We start from the raw sequence: 18,955 nt of genomic DNA, 5'->3' as shown, positions 1-18,955 counted from the left end.
AAGGGTAGTGACAGGTTTAGCAATTGCTGGCGCACTGAGCTTGAGCAACATTGCTGGGATTTGATCTGGTCCACACTGGTTTTTCATTTTTAAATTATTAAGATGTTTATTAATGACACTAACAGGCACAGGTCTAAAATAGAATTTCTCTATATGAGGATTTTGAAGATTTGGCAGGGACTGATCTTTATTTGCAGTCTGAAATGAGTGTCATTTGTTATCTTAGCAAACAGGTTAGTAGCACATCCAACAAAATAATTATTAAAGGCATTTGCCACATCTAGGGGGTGTTGCAGTGTTTGGTTGTCCATTTTGACAGTGGAGGGTTGGTAGTGGATTGTGGGGATTTGTATGTTATTTATGATTTTCCAGAAGTTTCTTGGGTTTGGTAGGTTGTTGTTCAAATTTTCACTGAAATATTGGGCCTTTGCCATTTTTGTTTGTTTTGTGCATGCATTTCGGCCATTGTCTGTAAGTTCATGTTCAGTGATTGTTCATGGAGCCAGTATGGTTGAACTTTGACCACAGTGAATCTCTAAACTGGTACATTTGAATGAGGTCAGCTGTAACCCAGGGCAGGTGTGTCCCTTTTTGTCGCACTGTTTGCACTGAAAAAGTGCAATTGCAGAGTCTAGATCTGATATGAGACCTAATCTGTGCCAGGATTCTATTGGTATATTATGCGAGCGATGTATGTCTGTGCTTGTCTGTCTTTCAGTCGTTGAGCTAATAGTTTGCTCGCTTTATTGCCCTGTACGCATGTTGTGGTCTTCAGCCATTTTAGCATGTAGCCGAATTTAGTTAGTTGTACATTTTTTTTTATTTTGGTTTGAAGAGAGTTTATTTTTAGTTTCTAGAGAGGGTTTTATTTTGGTTTTTTCCGTGTAACTTGCTGAGTTTTAACTTCCATTGATTTACATTTTGTGTCGCTGGTCTTTTGAGGTGTGATGCTCTGCTTACCCCTCACTACTGCTTTGTGTGCCAGCTATAACATATGTGGGTTTTGGACTGACTTTTCACTTCTGTCTCTACTTGAGCGCAAAAGTTTGAGTCAGTTAGCAGGCTCTCATTGAGACGCCATGGGTTTCTGTATTTATATTCGTAGCTGTTTGTTAATGTTAAGGTTACCGGTGTGTGGTCTGACCACTCTGTGGGAGTAATGTCACAGTCGAGCACTTTGGTTAATGTGGAGTCGTGCATGAGATAGCCATCAATTCTGGAATAGGAGCTGTGTACCCTTGAGTGGTGTGTGGATTCCCTGTCACCCAGGTGTAACGCTCTTCAGATGTCGTGCAAGCCATATGAATTCACCAGTGTCATAAGGGCCTTGCATTGTTTTTTGAGCGTGGCGTAGTTAGAGGATGGGGGGTTATGGTGGTAATGTGATTGAAGTCCCCACAAACAATGAAGGTACCCTTTCTCAGGTTTCAACTTTGGAGAAGACACTGTGTAGGAAGTTCCTTTGATTGACACTTGGTGAAAAAACATTATCTATAGTGAAGTCTAGGTCATTGATTGTGCGTTGCCAAATGGCATACCTCCCTCTAGGATCTACAGTTTGGCCATGTGAGATAACTTTGAGGTCCTTGCTGAGAACTACTGATACTCCCTTAGATTTATGTGGTGTTGTGGCATGTAGTTGGTGAGGGTAGAGGTAGAATCCCAGCTGTGGGTGTGCGTTCATGCTGAAATGTGTCTTCTGAAGGCATATAATATCAGCTTGTTCTTTAAATAGGGCATGTCTTTTAAAGGGGATGTTTAGTCCCTGTACATTATGGGAGTATACTTTCATAACTGGTTGTGGTGCATACGTTGTGTGCTGGCATACACCTTTTCTTCTTGTGGTTTGAATGTGGGTCTGTTGGGGGTGTTCCCCTTCCAACCTCTTGGGCTTGTGTATTGTCTTGGTAGGACCAGAAAGGGCAATGATTTTTAGATAACCTGTAAGGCATATTAAGTGTTTGTAGGCCGTTCTTCTGTGTCAGTGTCTCTAAGGCATGGTTTGTTTGCATTGATACACAAGCATTCATTTACAAAATGACTGTTACAACAACATAAATAACTAAAAGAAAACTTAACAAAAGCAACAGCATTTCTGCTATTTCTCATTCCTGCTAGCTGTTTGTGCTCGCTACGGTCATTGGGGGATAGGAGGAATCAGGTCTTCAGGTCACTGAATGCAAACCTGTCACTCCCGCCTCCGGCTCTCATGTCTGACCCCTGTAATAGTAAAATATTTGCTTACAATGGTGACATTATGAGGAATGTCAGTGTATGAAACCTTTAACCCATGATTGAGCGCATTCATGGTGTCCCATTAAGTGGTATTACCCCCGCTGGCTATTTCGCAAGCCCGCTAGGGGAAGGTATTAGCTGAGGTCCCCGGGGGGAGGAGGAGTAACTTTGTGACGTAATTTTTTAAAATAAATTAGTTAAATGTAGGTACTAGCTAATGGGATGAAGAGCTCGTCATGGTGTACTGTCCGCACCCCTTTTTGTCAGCTACACATCCTGAGTCTGGTAGCGCATGTTTGTATGGGGATTTAAAGTCGTCCTTAAATTGCATAACTCCCTGCAGGGACCTGGTAATCTTATGCACATTAGAACACATTAGTAATTAGTGTCACATTTCAAACCTATAAATGAGGTAAATACATTAGAAGCTGCAATGACAACACATTACCCTCACCCGACCGGTGCCATATCACATGTTTATGTTGTCCCCACTTGATAGTGAGGCCTGTGGAAGTAAGTGTCCAAATGCTCCAGATTGGAATTTATTTGTTGGTTTGCATAAAGTCTGTGGATGTTCGGATCAATCAGCTCCCCTCCATTTCCCGCAACATTAAAATGGGTCATGTGCCACTGCCTTCCTCTTGTAGTTTATTTCTCGGTGAGGTTATTTACGCCATGTTCTTGGGCGTTTTCGGGTGTCGAATATTCTTCCATTCTTTCTGGATCTTTGCTTGTCTTTTGGGACTGTCTCTCTAAGCTGATGTAAGGAAGCTCTAGTGTCGGATTAGCTGGGTGCCCTCTGCAACTTCGGAAACCGCTTGGAATTTGCCATCTCTGGTAACTAATAGCTTTGCTGGGAAGCCCCAGCGGTAGGGAACACGCCTGTTTCTCAGCTCAGAGATCACCTTGCGGAATGCCCGTCATCGATGTATGGTCTCCACTGAAAGGTCAGTAAATACCTGGATGGCTCTGTAGGGCTTCTGTAAATCTTGTTGAGATCTGTTGGATCTGAGGATAAGCTCCTTTATGTGGAAGTAGTTTTTCAGCATTTTTGTCATCATGTCTCTAGGGGTGGAGGTGTGACCTGTCCATTAGGAACATGGATGGTTTTATATCTGGGGCCAGGGCCTGGAATAGCCCGGTCAGGAAAGCGGTAAGATCTGCCAGCTGTACTTCTTCCGGGATTCCCTGGATCGTTAGATTCTGTCGGCGGGATCTATCTTCTAGGTCCATTGATTTTAATTCTTGTGTCTCTAGCCTGGCTTCTATTTCCTCCACTTTGTCTGCGAAGCTGTTATGTGCATCTGTATATTGTGCCATCTTATTTTCAATGTGGGCCGTGCGGTTCCCCAGATCCATAAACTCTCTCCTCAGGTCTGAGATAGCTGATTGTACTGTGGCTTGTATTTTGGAGGCCATGTCATCAAGCATTTTTTTTAAATAAATCCCCTTGGATTTGCATGGTATCTTGTGGGGATTGGGGCCTAGACAGATCTCTGTCATCTTGCTCCCGTCGCCATGTTGAGCTTGTAACGTGGCGGTTCTGGTGCCTGCGAGTATTTTTTGCATCTGGCATTTTTCGTGCCCCCCCCGTTGTGACATGGTGGGTTTAAAAATAGTTGTTAGGTGATTATAGCTTTGATGCCACTGTATATTGTCACTGTATTAGACGTCAGCCTGGGAGCTTAAACTCTATGCGACCATTCAGCTCGAGCGCAGGCTCCGCCCCCGAGACCAACACTTTAAATGTTAGATTTGGTTGTCTTCTGTTTATTTCCCTTTTCTCATCATTATGATACAAATATACCACTTTATCTAGTACAATACTGTGCAACTATTACTTAAGAGAGTGGAATAATAGTCCTATACAACACTGCTTTTATAAGGACAGAGAGTCCGTTTGTACAAACGCCTTCAGGAATTGTTAGCATCAAAACTTGCAGGTTCACTAAAGTGAGAATTCAAGGTAAATTCAAAGTGAATTTCAAATTTAAAGGTATACTGTAGTCACTATAACCTTTTCATCTTTTTGAATTGGTTATGGTGCCTGGAGTCCCCAGGCACTGTCCCTCCATTCAATTTTAGAGTACTAAGTAATGGTTCCTGGCCACTAACAGTCCGGACTCTTCTAGAGGTGTGGCTAAGGCAGAAATGACACACTTCCTTGTAGTTAAACCAATTCATACCTTCTGTTGGAGCTCTGAAAGACTAAAAGCAGTCAGCTGACACTCTCAGCCAATTATAACTGCCCATAGCTGTTCAGGCTAATACTTTCTCATTAGCCAAAGCAGCATAGAGGAGATGTACTGCCGGGGACTCTCATTTAGCAATAAAACATAAACGCATTAAATACTGTTAATGCTGAATGAAATTATGGCACCAGGGGATTCCAGACATTATAACCAGTTTAGTGATATAAATCACCCACATTGCCTGCAGTGTCCCTTTACCCCCTTAAGGACCAAACTTCTGGAATAAAAGGGAATCATGACATGTCACACATGTCATGTGTCCTTAAGGGGTTAAAGTTAAAATAGCCAAACTGGAAAAAGTCTCTAAGTCAGCTATGCTTACAGTTCAGCTACTCTGGCCTTAAATTTAAAATTCAATTTGAGTTCTCACTTTAGTAAATATTCCTACCAGAGTTTAATTTTCTTCCATTGCTGAATAACCTATACATTTTTACCTATTTCTTATTTCCTGACATAGACCTTTGTTTATAACTCTGGAATGTATACTATGTTGCAGTTTTTGGTAGCCTAAACTAGTTTCTTCAGCCCCTGGCATTTTACAGCTACATTTGAAACATTTTAAGTTATTCACTTGTCTTAAAATTAAATTTAAACTATATAATACCATAACACTAGGGAAAAAAAAACTCACAAATGCAAGAGTTAACTGATTTACATACTTGTAAGCTAACTCCTGCCACGCATGCGCATTCAGCCGAGGAGGAGGAGAGGAGGAGGAGAGTCCCCCGCACGGCGCTGGAGAAAGAGGTAAGTTTAACCCCTTCCACCCCCTAGAGCTCGGCGGGAGGGGGACCCTGAGGGTGGGGGCACCCTCAGGGCACTATAGTGCCAGGAAAACGAGTATGTTTTCCTGGCACTATAGTGGTCCTTTAAGTTCCCATGTTGTTATATCACATGGTACCAATTCAATTCTGTTCTTTAACTATGAATATACTCCCTTTGTTCCTTTCCTGTTATACAAAAATAACATGAAATACATGAAATAAAAATAATAATTAAATAACAATAAATATTGTTACTGTCAAAAAACAGTGTTCGGGAGCCTGGATGACTTAATGTGAACAGTGCCTCTCAACAGCAGATTGTATCAGATATAAATAGTATGAGATCTGGGCATAGATGCAGGTTGAAGTAGAAACTTTCACATATGTCAATGTACCACAACTAGGAAAAATCCTTACCCCTAGCCACAGTATTTCGCAGTTATTTTAGAGTAAACCTTAGGACTGGAATTGATAATATGGTATCACAAAATAAAGGTCAAAGAGGAAAACAGATATTAACATATATGTATACATATATATATTTTTTTAAATATATGTATAGTTATAAATATATGTATAAATATTCATAATTTGTAGCAGTAAATGGGAAATAGAGATGCACAATCACAGTCAATGATTTTTTTCAGTGTATCAGCATTTAAAAAAAAAAAACTCCACACCCCTAGTGCCAGGAGTCAGTAGGTGCTGTCGGCTGATAATCTGTAAAAAAATTATTATTAGTTTAACACTTGCTGTCTAACATCCACAGTCCTTCTGGTCTGAGTAGGTCAGAAGCTCATACTTCCACATCATACCAACTCATGCCAGATTTAAACAATATTCATCAGCAGACACTCTCAGCTAATATCAGCCAATGAATATATTTTAAACCTTTAATGAGTTGATATTATAATGTGGAAGTATGAGTAGCTGCTTTGTGACAAACCCCCCTTCCCAGAGAAAACCCCCCTTCCTGCAGAGAAACCTGTAAAAGACTGTTTAAATGGCTTGATTCGTGTAATTTTCCTATACCGAACAGGAAACGAGCAACTGCATGAACCAGGGTCCACCCGGGAGCTTGTTAACCTCTATTAACACCTTGGAACGGCTCTCACCTCAGTGTTCTAATTTTTCGTCTGGGTGGCCGCAATTGGTATGAATGACCACGAGGTGGCGGCCATCTTGTTTGCATGAACGCAGGCAGCAGTGTTTGGTCGTTGAGTTCATGGAACTAAAATCGAACACGGAAACTTCCGAACACCACTGGAGACTACGTTCAGTATTTTATTTGTTTTTATGTTGCCGAAATTGACCGACCGCTAGCACTGATTTCAAGGAACTGTTTTGGGCATAGGACCATGTGCACGGTCAGTCAAATAATTGACTTCTATAGAAATCTTGAACCCCTTAACCGATCTGGGTGATATTTGGATATGTTGGTCATCCAGATCGGGGCTATCAGGGGATTGTGGGGTTTTCGTGAGTTTTGAAGGTACTTTTGGGGTGTTTGGAAATTGTATGTTTTTCTGTACCTGGAGATAATTGAGTTTGTACAGTTCCTGACTCAATTATCTGCCAGGCACAGGGGAGGGATTATCCAGTTTTGTGTGGGAGTGTCATGAGCGTGTTTGACTGTGTCCATAATGTGTTCATAAATGTATAAAAGCAGGCCATCTGGCCAGATTAAAACATTCCAGTTTTTACTCCCAGAACTATGAGTTGTCTAGTTACTGGGAGGGGAAAGCTTCCAGCTTGTTTCAGTTTGTTCCAGCATGGAGGATTCAGTGGGAAAAGTCCTTGTAAGGACTAGAGCTCCCAGGACTGAGTGTCGTCCAGTCCCTGGAAGTAGATAGAGCTAGTCCCCTATTTGGCTCCAGGACGGAGAGGTCCCAGGATCCCAGTCAAGCCATGGTGACTGGGGGCAGAAGTGCTGAGGTTTTTCCCTTGTTCCAGCTAGGAAGCAGTCATTGGCGGAGGTACCCAGCTGGGGTACAGGGAGCTCCATTACATACGTTATTAGACCAGCTTAGACAGGAAAGGGCTGTAGATGCCCTGGATTACTGCTGGATGTTGCACATGGACTGCAGGAACTAAACAAATAGATAAATTAAGAAAGAAAATAGCTAAAAATGATCTATGTTCCAGAAAAATGTTGCACATACAAACACCAAACACCATGACCACTTCAAATCAGTGAAGTGGTCATAATTCTTGGAGTAACCCTTTAACTTCTGGAGTCCTGTGTATGACAATATTGTATTTTCAAGGTTTATTTATAGTACAGCTAAGGACTGGAACTGATAATACTTTGTCTCGATGTTGAAGGTCTAAGAGGAAAATAAAAATAAATGCAATCACTCGCACTGAATGAAAAATAGGACATTAACATGCACATTCACAGGCATGTTGCTTCAGCTGAAAAAAGAGAAAGAACAGAGAGGTCACTACAAAATTGGAAGATTAAGTCCCTTGCTGTGGAACACCAGCATAATTAATCTCATGCATTACATGTAACACATTGACCTCCACCTACTACAATAAAGGTCATCATGTATTTGCTGTTTATTAATGCATTAAATTACATACACATTATAAGTAATATAAATTGATATACCCTATAAACACTTCCAGAATAATTTATTATTCAATTAAATTGAATACATTTATTGCTTACTCATAAAATGATCTATAAAAATTATTTGGACATTTGTTTGAATTTGATTCACCTTATCCTTCTTTCTTTTGCGACGAAATCTCAGGAGTTCTTTGTGTTGTCTTGAGACAAAGTTTACTGCGGCATATTCCAATAATGCAGAAAAAACAAATAGCAGACATACTGCCATCCATATATCAATAGCCTTGACATACGATACCTAGAAATAAAATTAAATTCAAAGTTATTTTTTTTTTTACAATTTTACCAACTCATACACATGCAACAAAAATATGACTTTCTAACAAGTTATCAACATTATTGATGTGATTTATTTATTTAGCACAGCTGTTTGAATGTATTATAAGGCAAAGAACTAATAAACAGTAAATACTAATTTGAATGCCTATAATACAAGCATTAATTGACAAATTGTGCATTGTTAGGAATTCAAAGTTAATTTCAAGTTTTGGTCAAAATAGTCAAATCGAAAGCAACGCTGACTTTTTCTAGATGTTCACTTTGATTTTTTCTTTGTATTCTCAATACCTTTGGAAGGGATGCTCTGGATCCAGAGCTCTGGGTAGTCATTGTAAGGACAGTAGTAATTCCCAAGGCCACTCTTGCTGGAGCTGCATCCATATTGATCCAAAAAGACACCCAGGATAAAATGACGATTAAGAGACTGGGGATGTACATCTGAATCAGATAGTATCCCATCTGTCTCTCTAGATGGAATCTTACTTCGATGCATGTAAATTTTCCTTAAATGAGAAAGAGAACAACAATAAACATGGAAAATAGCAGTATTAATAACTGGTTACCATCAAAGTAACATGAAATGCATCCAATGTCACAAGTCATTGTCGTATTTCCTTCCTAAATTAAGTTTGTTATTTCTTATAGAATATATAATTACAAAATAGGTTGAAAACCAGAATTCAGAGCTTTACTTTATGTACTATATAGACTTTGACTTTGAGTCTAAGTTTATTTTGTTTCAGAATCATTCGAAGTCAGTGTTTTGGTTTTGATGCATCAACATGTCAGTTTTTTATGATGATCAAAATGATAGGTAGATCAAGGGACACTCTAAGCACCAAAAACATTATTGTTTAAAATAATGGTTTTGTGGCAAAGAGACAGTCCCTGCAATCTCTGCAGTGTAAACACAATTTTTTTTTTTTTGAGAAAAGGCATTGTTTACATTGTGGCTTAAAGTCACCTCTAGTAGCAGTCACTCAGACAGCCACTAGAGGGGCTTTGCAGGACCAACGTTCACCACACTTGCATGGAGATAGTGAATGCTCCTCATAGAGTTGCTTTGAGTGCAAGCCCTGCACTCCCTGTGCATTGGATGGAAATAATGATTAACGCAGCTGGGGAGATGTGGCAGCTAGAACAGTCTAACACTCTAACGTTGCAGATGATGGTCAGTAAGTTCTATTCTTGAGCTGGACATAATTTGCAAAATTAAATCTGAATTAAAAAATTTTAAAAGTCTTTCTCTTCTTTAAAATTGTTATGAAAAAAAACTAAATAAAATCCAATATTTTTTTATGTACTGTATTGATAGTACTGCACTAATTCTTATTTCCTTATATCCTCCGATTCTAGACTCTCCCTACATTCATGTGTTAGACTTTAGCTCACAGTGTTATTTACTAAAGTGAGAATTCAAAATGAATTCAAAGTGAATTTCCAATTTAAGGTCAGGGTAGAACTGGAAAAGTCTTCTAACTGAGCTATGCTGTCAGTTCAACTACTTTGACTTTAAATTTAAAATTCACTTTGAATTCTCGATGAATAGCTGTGTAAGTGTTGCCTCCTTAATCTAATTCTAGTATTCTACAATGGTCTCTCATATTCCATTCTTATATATAAAATGCGGCAATACAAGATTAATATCAAATTCTGTTACCTATAGCATAAATCTACTTGTAACCTCATATAAAGCACAAACTTTCACGGGAGAAATATTAAAAACTTGATGACTGACAGATGAGTTAAATACTCCACTACTGTTATAATGCTGTTACAAAACAAACCAACACTTAAATCCACTAAAGGAAAAAACTACTGAATTCTGGTTAGCAGAATCAAATTTACAGAGCAGTTGAAATATCCAGAAATAAACTCTGGTAAAAAAAAAAAAAAGGGAACATAAAAATAATTAAATAATACTGCAGTCCTCTGCCAAACACATGCAGTCATTTCTCCAATAAAAACAACCATCTAAATATATTCTACTCAGATCCACATCGGTTCTCCTCCATGCAGTCTCTCAGTTTTTAAAGAGCATATTGAGAAAGGATACCTGTGACATTCTTCAAAATCAAATATAAAATATATCCATTAACTCTTCTTACACAAAGCTACGCACTATCTACACATGACAGACAATACTAAAAAGGAAAATTAAAAAGCCCTATTGCCCAATATATTAATATTTGTACTGCGAGAAAATATAATTTAATAATGCATTGCTCCTTTGCTAATAATACATGGCAAGCCATTTCCTATGATTGCTTGTCAAGGTGGTATTTTGGAGTTAATCTATCCAAGCAGTAGTTCCTTGACACACACAGCTGTTCTATAGATGTAGGCAATGCAGTAAAATGGTTCTTTACAACTCTCTCAACATTATATCCATGGTGTGGAAAATATAGTGAAATCTCTTTTCTTAAACTATAGATGTACCTTATAGATATCCATTGTTATTCTTGAATTTATTGCTGCAATATTTATCTTCATGTATAACTTATGCATTTCCATTTTACATGTATGCCTCTTTCTTATAAAATCATATAAACATAGAATGTGACGGCTGACAAGAACTATTTGGCCCATCTAATCTTATTAACAATTATCTCAACATTTAACCATTGAGCTGTAGGATTCTACAGACACTCAATAAAATAGCAAGACCCCTTGTAGTAATGCCCTGCTGAAATACTGTAACAATCAATCAATCAATCAACCAATCAATCCTGTCTCTCTCTTTAAAAAAAAACATGCAAAGATGCAGAAAAGAAAAGGGTTTATCAGAAATCTGACATTACATGTAATATTAAGATATAACTTTTCTTATCTTACATTTTAAATATTGAAAATACAATAGGAATAAAAATCCTGAAAAAGCAGCTGTAAATTGTACAAATATTGTGCTATAAATTGTACAAATGTAGTGCAATAATATGTATCATCCTCAAAGTATCAGCTTGAAGCCAGGAGATAGCTAAAACTTCCCAAGATACGAAGTTTACAGAAGAGTAACAATGTCATAAGGCAATCATCAAATCAGGGTTTATTGAAGAAGGTACTCAACAATTATTAACAATTTAGATTCTGTGTCTTTCAATGGCATCTAATCATCTAAAGTACTAAAGTACTGTATACATAACTTGTAGGTGCCTTCGAGGGCACCTAAGCTACCAAGCGTATAGGTATATACAACAAATTGTTAAATCATACTAGCTGGTAAAATTACTAACATTCCTAAAGTTGGAGTCTGAGAGTCTCAAGCTGAATAGCAACAACAATCAATGATTATTTGGAGACTGAATAGGATTAAAAAGTTACAACACACGTTCCACCTGTAGGGCAAAATATGCCTACTGCTTCTCATGGATGACCTAGCTCAACAACGTTCCCTCACTGAGTTTATCAGAAGAGCTCTTCAATTTTAAAGTATTGGTTCAATTTCAGAGTGCTTTCCTTTCCCCAACTTTGAGACAGTAAGATTTTACCCAATGTTTCCATTGGCTTACAAGAGAGCCCCAATGTCTTCCTTTATTCAGCCCTTATCTCTTCTTGTTCCCATTTTAAGTTTTATGTATTCTACATATATTCCTTACATGGGTTGTACTTTATTTATGTGCTATGTGAATTTTATCTACCTTAGGTAAGTATATTCCTAGGTATTTGGTTCTATCCACTAATGCAAAGAACATAATAATGCTACACAAAACTAAATCACGGCCAGACTGATGCATTTTGGCCATACTTTACACTGAACAAAGGATCACATATGTTCTTGTTTGTCTGAGGTTGATGGGAATTATCCTCCAGGGAAACAACTATTTGCCAATACAGCTGCTATATGTGTCCCCCTGACTCACATATTTTCCTCTCCTAACTAGTTATAGTGTTCATTTGCTATATAGCAAATTATTGTGGTATCTGCATATACACTGAACAAAATTATAAAGGCAACACTTTTGTTTTGGCCCGCATTTTTCATGAGCTGAACTCAAAGATCTAAGGCGTGTTCTATGTACACAAAAGGCCTATTTCTCTCAAATATTGTTCACAAATCTGTCTAAATCTGTGTTAGTGATCATTTCTCCTTTGCCGATATAATCCATCCACCTCACAGGTGTGGCATAACAAGATGCTGATTAGATAGCATGATTATTGCACAGATGTTCCTTAGGCTGACTACAATAAAAGGCCACTCTAAAATTTAAAGTTTTACTGTATTGGGGGGATCTGGGAGGGTCCGAAAACCAATCAGTATCTGGTGTGACCACCATTTGCCTCACACAGTGCAACACATCTCCTTCGCATAGAGTTGATCAGGTTGTTGATTGTGGCCTGTGGAAAGTTGGTCCACTCCTCTTCAATGGCTGTATGAAGTTGCTGGATATTGGCAGGACCTGGAACACGCTGTCGTATACGCTGATCCAAAGCATCTCAAACATGCTCAATGGGTGGCATGCCCGGTGAGTATGCTGGTCATGCAAGAACTGGGATGTTTTCAGCTTCCAGGAATTATCAACAGATCCTTGCAACATGGGGCCATGCATTATCATGCTGCAACATGAGGTGATGGTCGGGGATGAATGGCACAACAATGGGCCTCAGGATCTCATCACTGTATCTCTGTGCATTCAAAATGCCTGCCCATACCATAACCCCACTGCCACCATGGGCCTCTCGATCCACAACGTTGACATCAGCAAACCGCTCACCGACACAATGCCATACATGCTGCATGTCATCTGCCCTGTACAGTGAAAACCGTGAGAACACCTCTCCAAAGTGCCAGACACCACCGAATATATTTGCCCACTCAAATTGGTAATGATGAAGAACTGCAGTCAGGTCGAGACCACGATGAGGACAACGAATATGCAGATGAGCTTCTTTGAGATGGTTTCTGACAGTTTGTGCAGAAATTCTTTGGTTATGCAAACCGATTGTTGTTGTCCGGGTCCGAGTGAGACCAGGTGGCTGGTCTCAGATGATCTTGGAGGTGAAGATGATGGATGTGGATGTCCTGGGCTGGTGTGGTTACACATGGTCTGCGGTTGTAAGGCCAGTTGAATGTACTGCCAAATTCTCTGAAACGCCTTTGGAGATGGCTTATGGTAGAGAAATGAACATTCAATTCATGGGAAACAGCTCTGGTGGACATTCCTGCAGTCAGCATGCCTATTGCACTCTCCCTCAAAACTTGCAACATCTGTGGCATTGTGCTGTGTGATAAAACTGCACATTTTAGAGTGGCCTTTTTAGGCTGGCCTTTTATTGTGGCCAGTCTAAGGCACACTTGTGCAATAATCATGCTGTCTAATCAGCATCTTGATATGCCACACCTGTGAGGTGGATGGATTATCTCGGCAAAGGAGAAATGATCACTAACACAGATTTAGACAGATTTGTGAACAATATTTGAGGGAAACAGGCCTTTTGTGTACCTAGAAAAAGTCTTAGATCTTTCAGTTCAGCTCATGAAAAATGGGGGCAAACCCAAAAGTTTTGCGTTTATAATTTTGTTCCCTGTATGTTCCGATGACTCTTCATTTCCAATACGCCATGGATCTGAAGAATTTTGTGTGGTATTTCAAATTGTTCTTGATTATGTTCTGGTCCAGATCCTGTGCCTGGCTGTGTGGTGTCAGAAATGTCCGACATTTGTCCCCCATTAATATAGGATTAAATAAGTATTTACCTCTGTCCTCTAGATAAAAGAGTTGCAGTATTTTATAAAAACCTGAAGATATATTATACAATGTAAAACCCCAAAATATTAAAAATGCAGTTTGATCATTTCCATTCTCTTTTATTCCAGAAGTTTGGTCCTTAAGGGGTTAAAACACTTATGGGGTCTCAAGAGCTATGTCCATGAGAAATGACCCATCCTATCTTCTTCTAAATGCAAGCATGGCTAATATAGTCTTTAGTATTTCTTATAATGGTTATCTGAAAAATAAAAGGTTTAATGTTCCTAAGAAACTTGGATACAAATGTCACTGATGATAAGTGATGTTAACAAAACCCAATATCAGCTGAAGGACTCTGTCTTTCAAAGCCTCTGACAATTGCAATTGTGAAGAGTACAGTCTAGATTAATTCTCTGAAGCGAGAAAATCTTTTGACCTGATGATTTTGACTCACACTGAAGAGTTTACCGAACTGACCTGCAATCCCTACATCATTTTCTAAATGTAATGTAATTCTGCAGTATTAGGAATACAAACCTGTATTTCTAACATTTAGATTGTAAGATTGTTTGGACAGGGCTCACTTCACCTACTGTTCCATGCTGTTCCAGTACGTCAAACGTGGCATGTTAGCGCTTAATGTTTGCCTTGTTTACCTATTGTAGAACGGTGTGGAATATGTTGGCACTATATAAATGCTTGTAATTGTAATGCTATAGTACCCCTGTCCTTATTTAGAATAGTGCCCTCTCCCCATTTGCAATAAAAATGTGTGAAATAAAGGTTTTACTTACCATTTTTCAAGCGCTGAAGTTCCCTCAGTGTTGCTGACCACTTCATTGTGGAGGTGTTGCAGCCCAGGCATTCATGCAATTCAATGCTCCAAAAAGAGGGTATGTGATGTGCATGCACGGTGAGCACTATGAGTGCATTCATTCAGATGCTTGTCATAGGGAAGCTTTGTGTTCATTGCTTTGCTACGAGCAGCATTTGATGACGCTGAACGTTATATAACACAGTTTTACAGGGTTGTTGAAGCAGAAGCGCCTCTAGTGGCTGTCAGTGTGACATACACTAGAGATGTGTTGAACCCTTCAAAGTAAACATTGCTGTTTTTACAAAATGGCAAGGGTTTACAATGAAAGGTTAAAACTACAGGACCACTGCACCTAGGCCATTTCATTGTTATTAAGTGTTCTAGGTGACTTTAATGTTTTTCTGATTTTAGTAAAAGCTTACTGAATCTATTTTTTGGGGAACACAATCAAAGGTATTTTGCATCTAGTAAATATCAAAGTTGGCTTGGATTTCATTGCAGTTGAGTTTATTTAAATCTGAGACTTCAGTTAATCAGTTAATCAGTTAAAGTTAATTTCAATTTGGAACCAGGTTAATTGTGCTGATTTGCCAAAGTTGAGATTTTTCACCACTTCAACTATTTTATTAGCATTGTGCATCTCTATATTTGGTGAATAATTTAAACACTGTAATCATTATATTTTGCACTTATATCAAAAATGTAAAGTAAAAAACAAAAATGATAGTTTGAGCTATTCACTTGTTTTACAATTTTTTGTTTTATTGATAAGCTCAGTTGTTTTTACAGCATTTACAGTTTTCTTTTAGCTCCAGATTGGTTTTATATCTACTATAATTTATAATCTACTCACTCAGCCAATACTTATATCAAAGGAAGACACAGAATATAGTGTGACACTTTACTTCATAACAATTGTGACATGTCCTCAGGTTGGCATCACAGTGTACCTGGGTGTCAACTAAATTAAAGTTCTTGTTGACGAGCATCATTTCCTTCAAAGTTCTGTTATGTACATGTGTGTGCAAACTAAGAACCCAGTACGGTATCCTATGGTGCATCAAAGGAAGATTACAATACAAATGGGATAAAGAGGATGTTTTTTACAGAACTATGGTTGGGTAAAAACTTCTAAAATGTTTCTTGCATTCAGACGGTCTCTAAAATATTTAATATAGGTAAAGATGGCATGTGCAAAACAACATAGTAAATCTAGTACCATACTGTCAAGGGCAATCCAACCCCAAAGTGTATAAAATCATACAAATGAACAGGCACAACCAGTTTATCCTAACTGAGGATTATCTCCATGCTGTGTCTTTTTGATCCACAAAAAAAAGCCTTTTTTAACCCTCAGTTTCTGAAATATTAGCATAGCATAGAAGCTAAAAAAAATAAACAAATAAATACATTGATTGCCACATACATTAGGTAAATGTTCTATATATTTTCTTAATGCCCACATACAGTTAAACCAAACATCTGTACAATATGGTTTGTTATAAACTGCAATGGTTGCCTATATAATCAATTCAGTGTACTTTGCATACTCAGAGCCCGCACTCCTTGACATTCAGAATGCTCCCGTGAGCAAAGGTAGCTTACAAGTGTGTGAGAAGGCTGCCATTTTCAGTCCCTCTGCAATGATGCAGATGAATATTTTGGTACACTGACAGAAAAAAAAAGGTGTCTCTACAGGATGAAAACAGTACTGGCGAAAATGTTGAGTAAATGGGCTTTCATGGTGTAAATTTTATTAAGAGTATTTATACTTCATATAAGATAATTTATATAAACCATTGATGATATTTCTGCTCTCCATCCTAATGGTCTGCTTTGATTACTTTGTAATGAAACTTTTTTTAATTGTTATAATATTTGCAGCTTGGGGGGTAGTGACGGATAGTGCAGGGGTAGTCTGTCATTACAAACCACTTGCTCTGACACTGCATATTTTATGAATGTATCATATGCAATGTTTAGTACAGGAATGCAAACAAATGGCCAGAGATTTGCAACTGAGAAAAGAGCATTTCAGGAAGTACATTTATAATAAATATCTACAATAAACAAACAAAACGTTGATAGCTTAAAGTTAAAGTAGTTTTATAGAATTACCTGTATTATAGTGCTTGGTACAATAACGTAAATCTTTTTCTTCTTTTAGAACAAATTGTGGCAGGGTGAGTCCATCTGCGAGTTGTACAGGAGCATTATCTTGCCATTCGAAAATGAGATCATTCATGGTATATCCAACTGAAAGAAACATTAATAAAAGCTGATTGCATGTATGATCTCCAGGCACGCATGTTACAAAACTTTTTTTTTTACATGTAAGAGAATGTATGTGAATGTATATTACAGGGGAAGTTCTGCAAAATACTGTAAAGTTTCACTTTTTTCTTTAATTCTTTACTTACAGGCAGGCAGGCAAAGTAAAAGCACAAAATAAGGTAGAACATGAGCTGAATAATACCCAATTTTAAAATGTTTTAGCATCTAAGAATATAATCATCAGGCATTCCATTTAAAAGTGAAATTTCCATCAGCAAAAATCTTGAAATTCAAAAAATGCCCATTATGATATTAAAACATAATAATGAAGAGTCATAAAATAAACATGACACACCAATAAAATCACCATCTACCCACCGTGAGACAAAAAAAAATAATTAAATCCTAGAAAGAAAAGATCAAAGTCAGCCAGCATATTCTTCCCAAGGTGCCAAAGCCTTTGTGAATGACTTTATGGAGTTATGGACCATAGCAGTTAGTTTTTCCATTTAATAGTTGTTTGCTATTAATAGCTGTTCTTCTCCTCAGTCATAGAAGGAACAGTTTAACCACCCAGTCACTAACTCACTCCTTGCTGCCAATGTAATTCTATTAAATCATTTCTGCGATCGAAATGTTTAACTTTTCTAAAAACTATAAGTCTAACAACACATTTTAATATTAGGATAAAATAATAAAATGTGATATTGAATTGCTATTTTCAGTATGTGACACAATTCGAGCCATATAAAATTCTCAGAATAATTTATGCTCTAATAGGGCAAATAATAGATTTATTCAACAAGTCTAATCCAGAGCACTTTACATAGTTTAACAAATTATAATGAGTGACTTGATGCAGTCATTAAGTTGCAATACAGTTATAGTTACTTAGAGGCTAAATCGGATAAGACTAAGGAAAAGTTACAGTAAATTATTGAGCACACAATACCAGCAATGTTACTTAAAACAAATTAGAAAACAATAAAATTTCCACTGACTTATGATATATATTTTCCTCAACAATGCTGATTGTGTTGTTTTTAGAGGAGGTAAGAATCACAATGAAAGTTGAACAGGTAGGAAGAAGTATATTGAATGGGATCCGATCAGGGGGAACGAGGAAAGAGTTATTGAGTATCAGAGAATGTTTGGGGAAAGAGTTGTTTCTTCAGCAGTGAAGCTTCCCTTCACTTGTTAAGCTGTATAGGATCTGCTGTCTTAGAAGCACTGTAAACACCATAACCATTGAAACTCTTAATAGAGCAAAGACGTTTCGGATACAGTCACTTGGTTAGAGTCAAACCATTCTGCAGCAGTTTGACCAGCACCTAAAGCCAAATACTACTGAGGCAGGAAATGCAGAAGCAAATATATGTATTAGCTGTACAACTTTGTGGGACAATGATAGGCTAAACATGTGGAAAGTGGGTAAGCCTGGTGCTCTTAGCCTATAATGGACAGTTAGAAGGCAAAAGCATTTTGTCAAACATCTAGAAAATGCTTTGGTGAAAACCTGGGCGATGGAGTCCAAAACTCTCTGCACTATATTTTCTAGGCTCTAAGTAATCATTTTTTTCAAATCAAAAAGTTCATTAAAATTAGTGATGAGATAAGTCTAGAGTACTCTGCAATTGTTATATTAATAATAGCATATTTATAGTTTGCCATTTTTTAAATTAAATTCTATGTCTTTTGTAGAACCTATTCATTCCTTTGTTCTGAACTTACAATTTTAGAAGAAATCGAGGTCTAAGAATGGAGAAATTAAAGCAAATGAGAGATTTTGGGAAGTGTTAATAGTAATGATCATCGTTTAGAAAAGCTAAATGAATTTTTATTTTTTTTAATACATAAATTTAGTTTAGTATATGTGTATATATATATATATATATATATATATATATATATAAATATATACACACACGTTTGTGTGTGCAGATGTTAAGGGTAAATACTTTGATTCTCAATAGCATGGCGTGCATTCAATTGAGAAACAGCTATGGGTAAGA

At 37.7% G+C, this 18,955-nt stretch overlaps 1 protein-coding gene across 2 annotated transcripts in view; it reads right to left on the bottom strand.

Moving 5' to 3' along the window:
- GLRA3 (glycine receptor alpha 3) overlaps nucleotides 1–18,955 on the bottom strand; it is a 258,672-nt gene that overhangs the window by 32,333 nt on the left and 207,384 nt on the right. For both annotated transcript variants that reach the window (XM_063460013.1, XM_063460014.1), the window contains exons 6-8: nucleotides 16,788–16,925; nucleotides 8,454–8,668; nucleotides 7,978–8,124 (exon numbers count right to left, since the gene is read on the bottom strand). In XM_063460013.1, the coding sequence (XP_063316083.1) occupies nucleotides 7,978–8,124; nucleotides 8,454–8,668; nucleotides 16,788–16,925 (500 nt within the window). The remainder of the gene's footprint in view (nucleotides 1–7,977; nucleotides 8,125–8,453; nucleotides 8,669–16,787; nucleotides 16,926–18,955) is intronic.

The sequence above is a fragment of the Pelobates fuscus genome, chromosome 6 (assembly GCF_036172605.1).
Source record: "Pelobates fuscus isolate aPelFus1 chromosome 6, aPelFus1.pri, whole genome shotgun sequence".
In the NCBI taxonomy this organism is placed as follows: Eukaryota; Metazoa; Chordata; class Amphibia; order Anura; family Pelobatidae; genus Pelobates; species Pelobates fuscus.
This window is presented reverse-complemented; position numbering and strand designations above follow the sequence as displayed.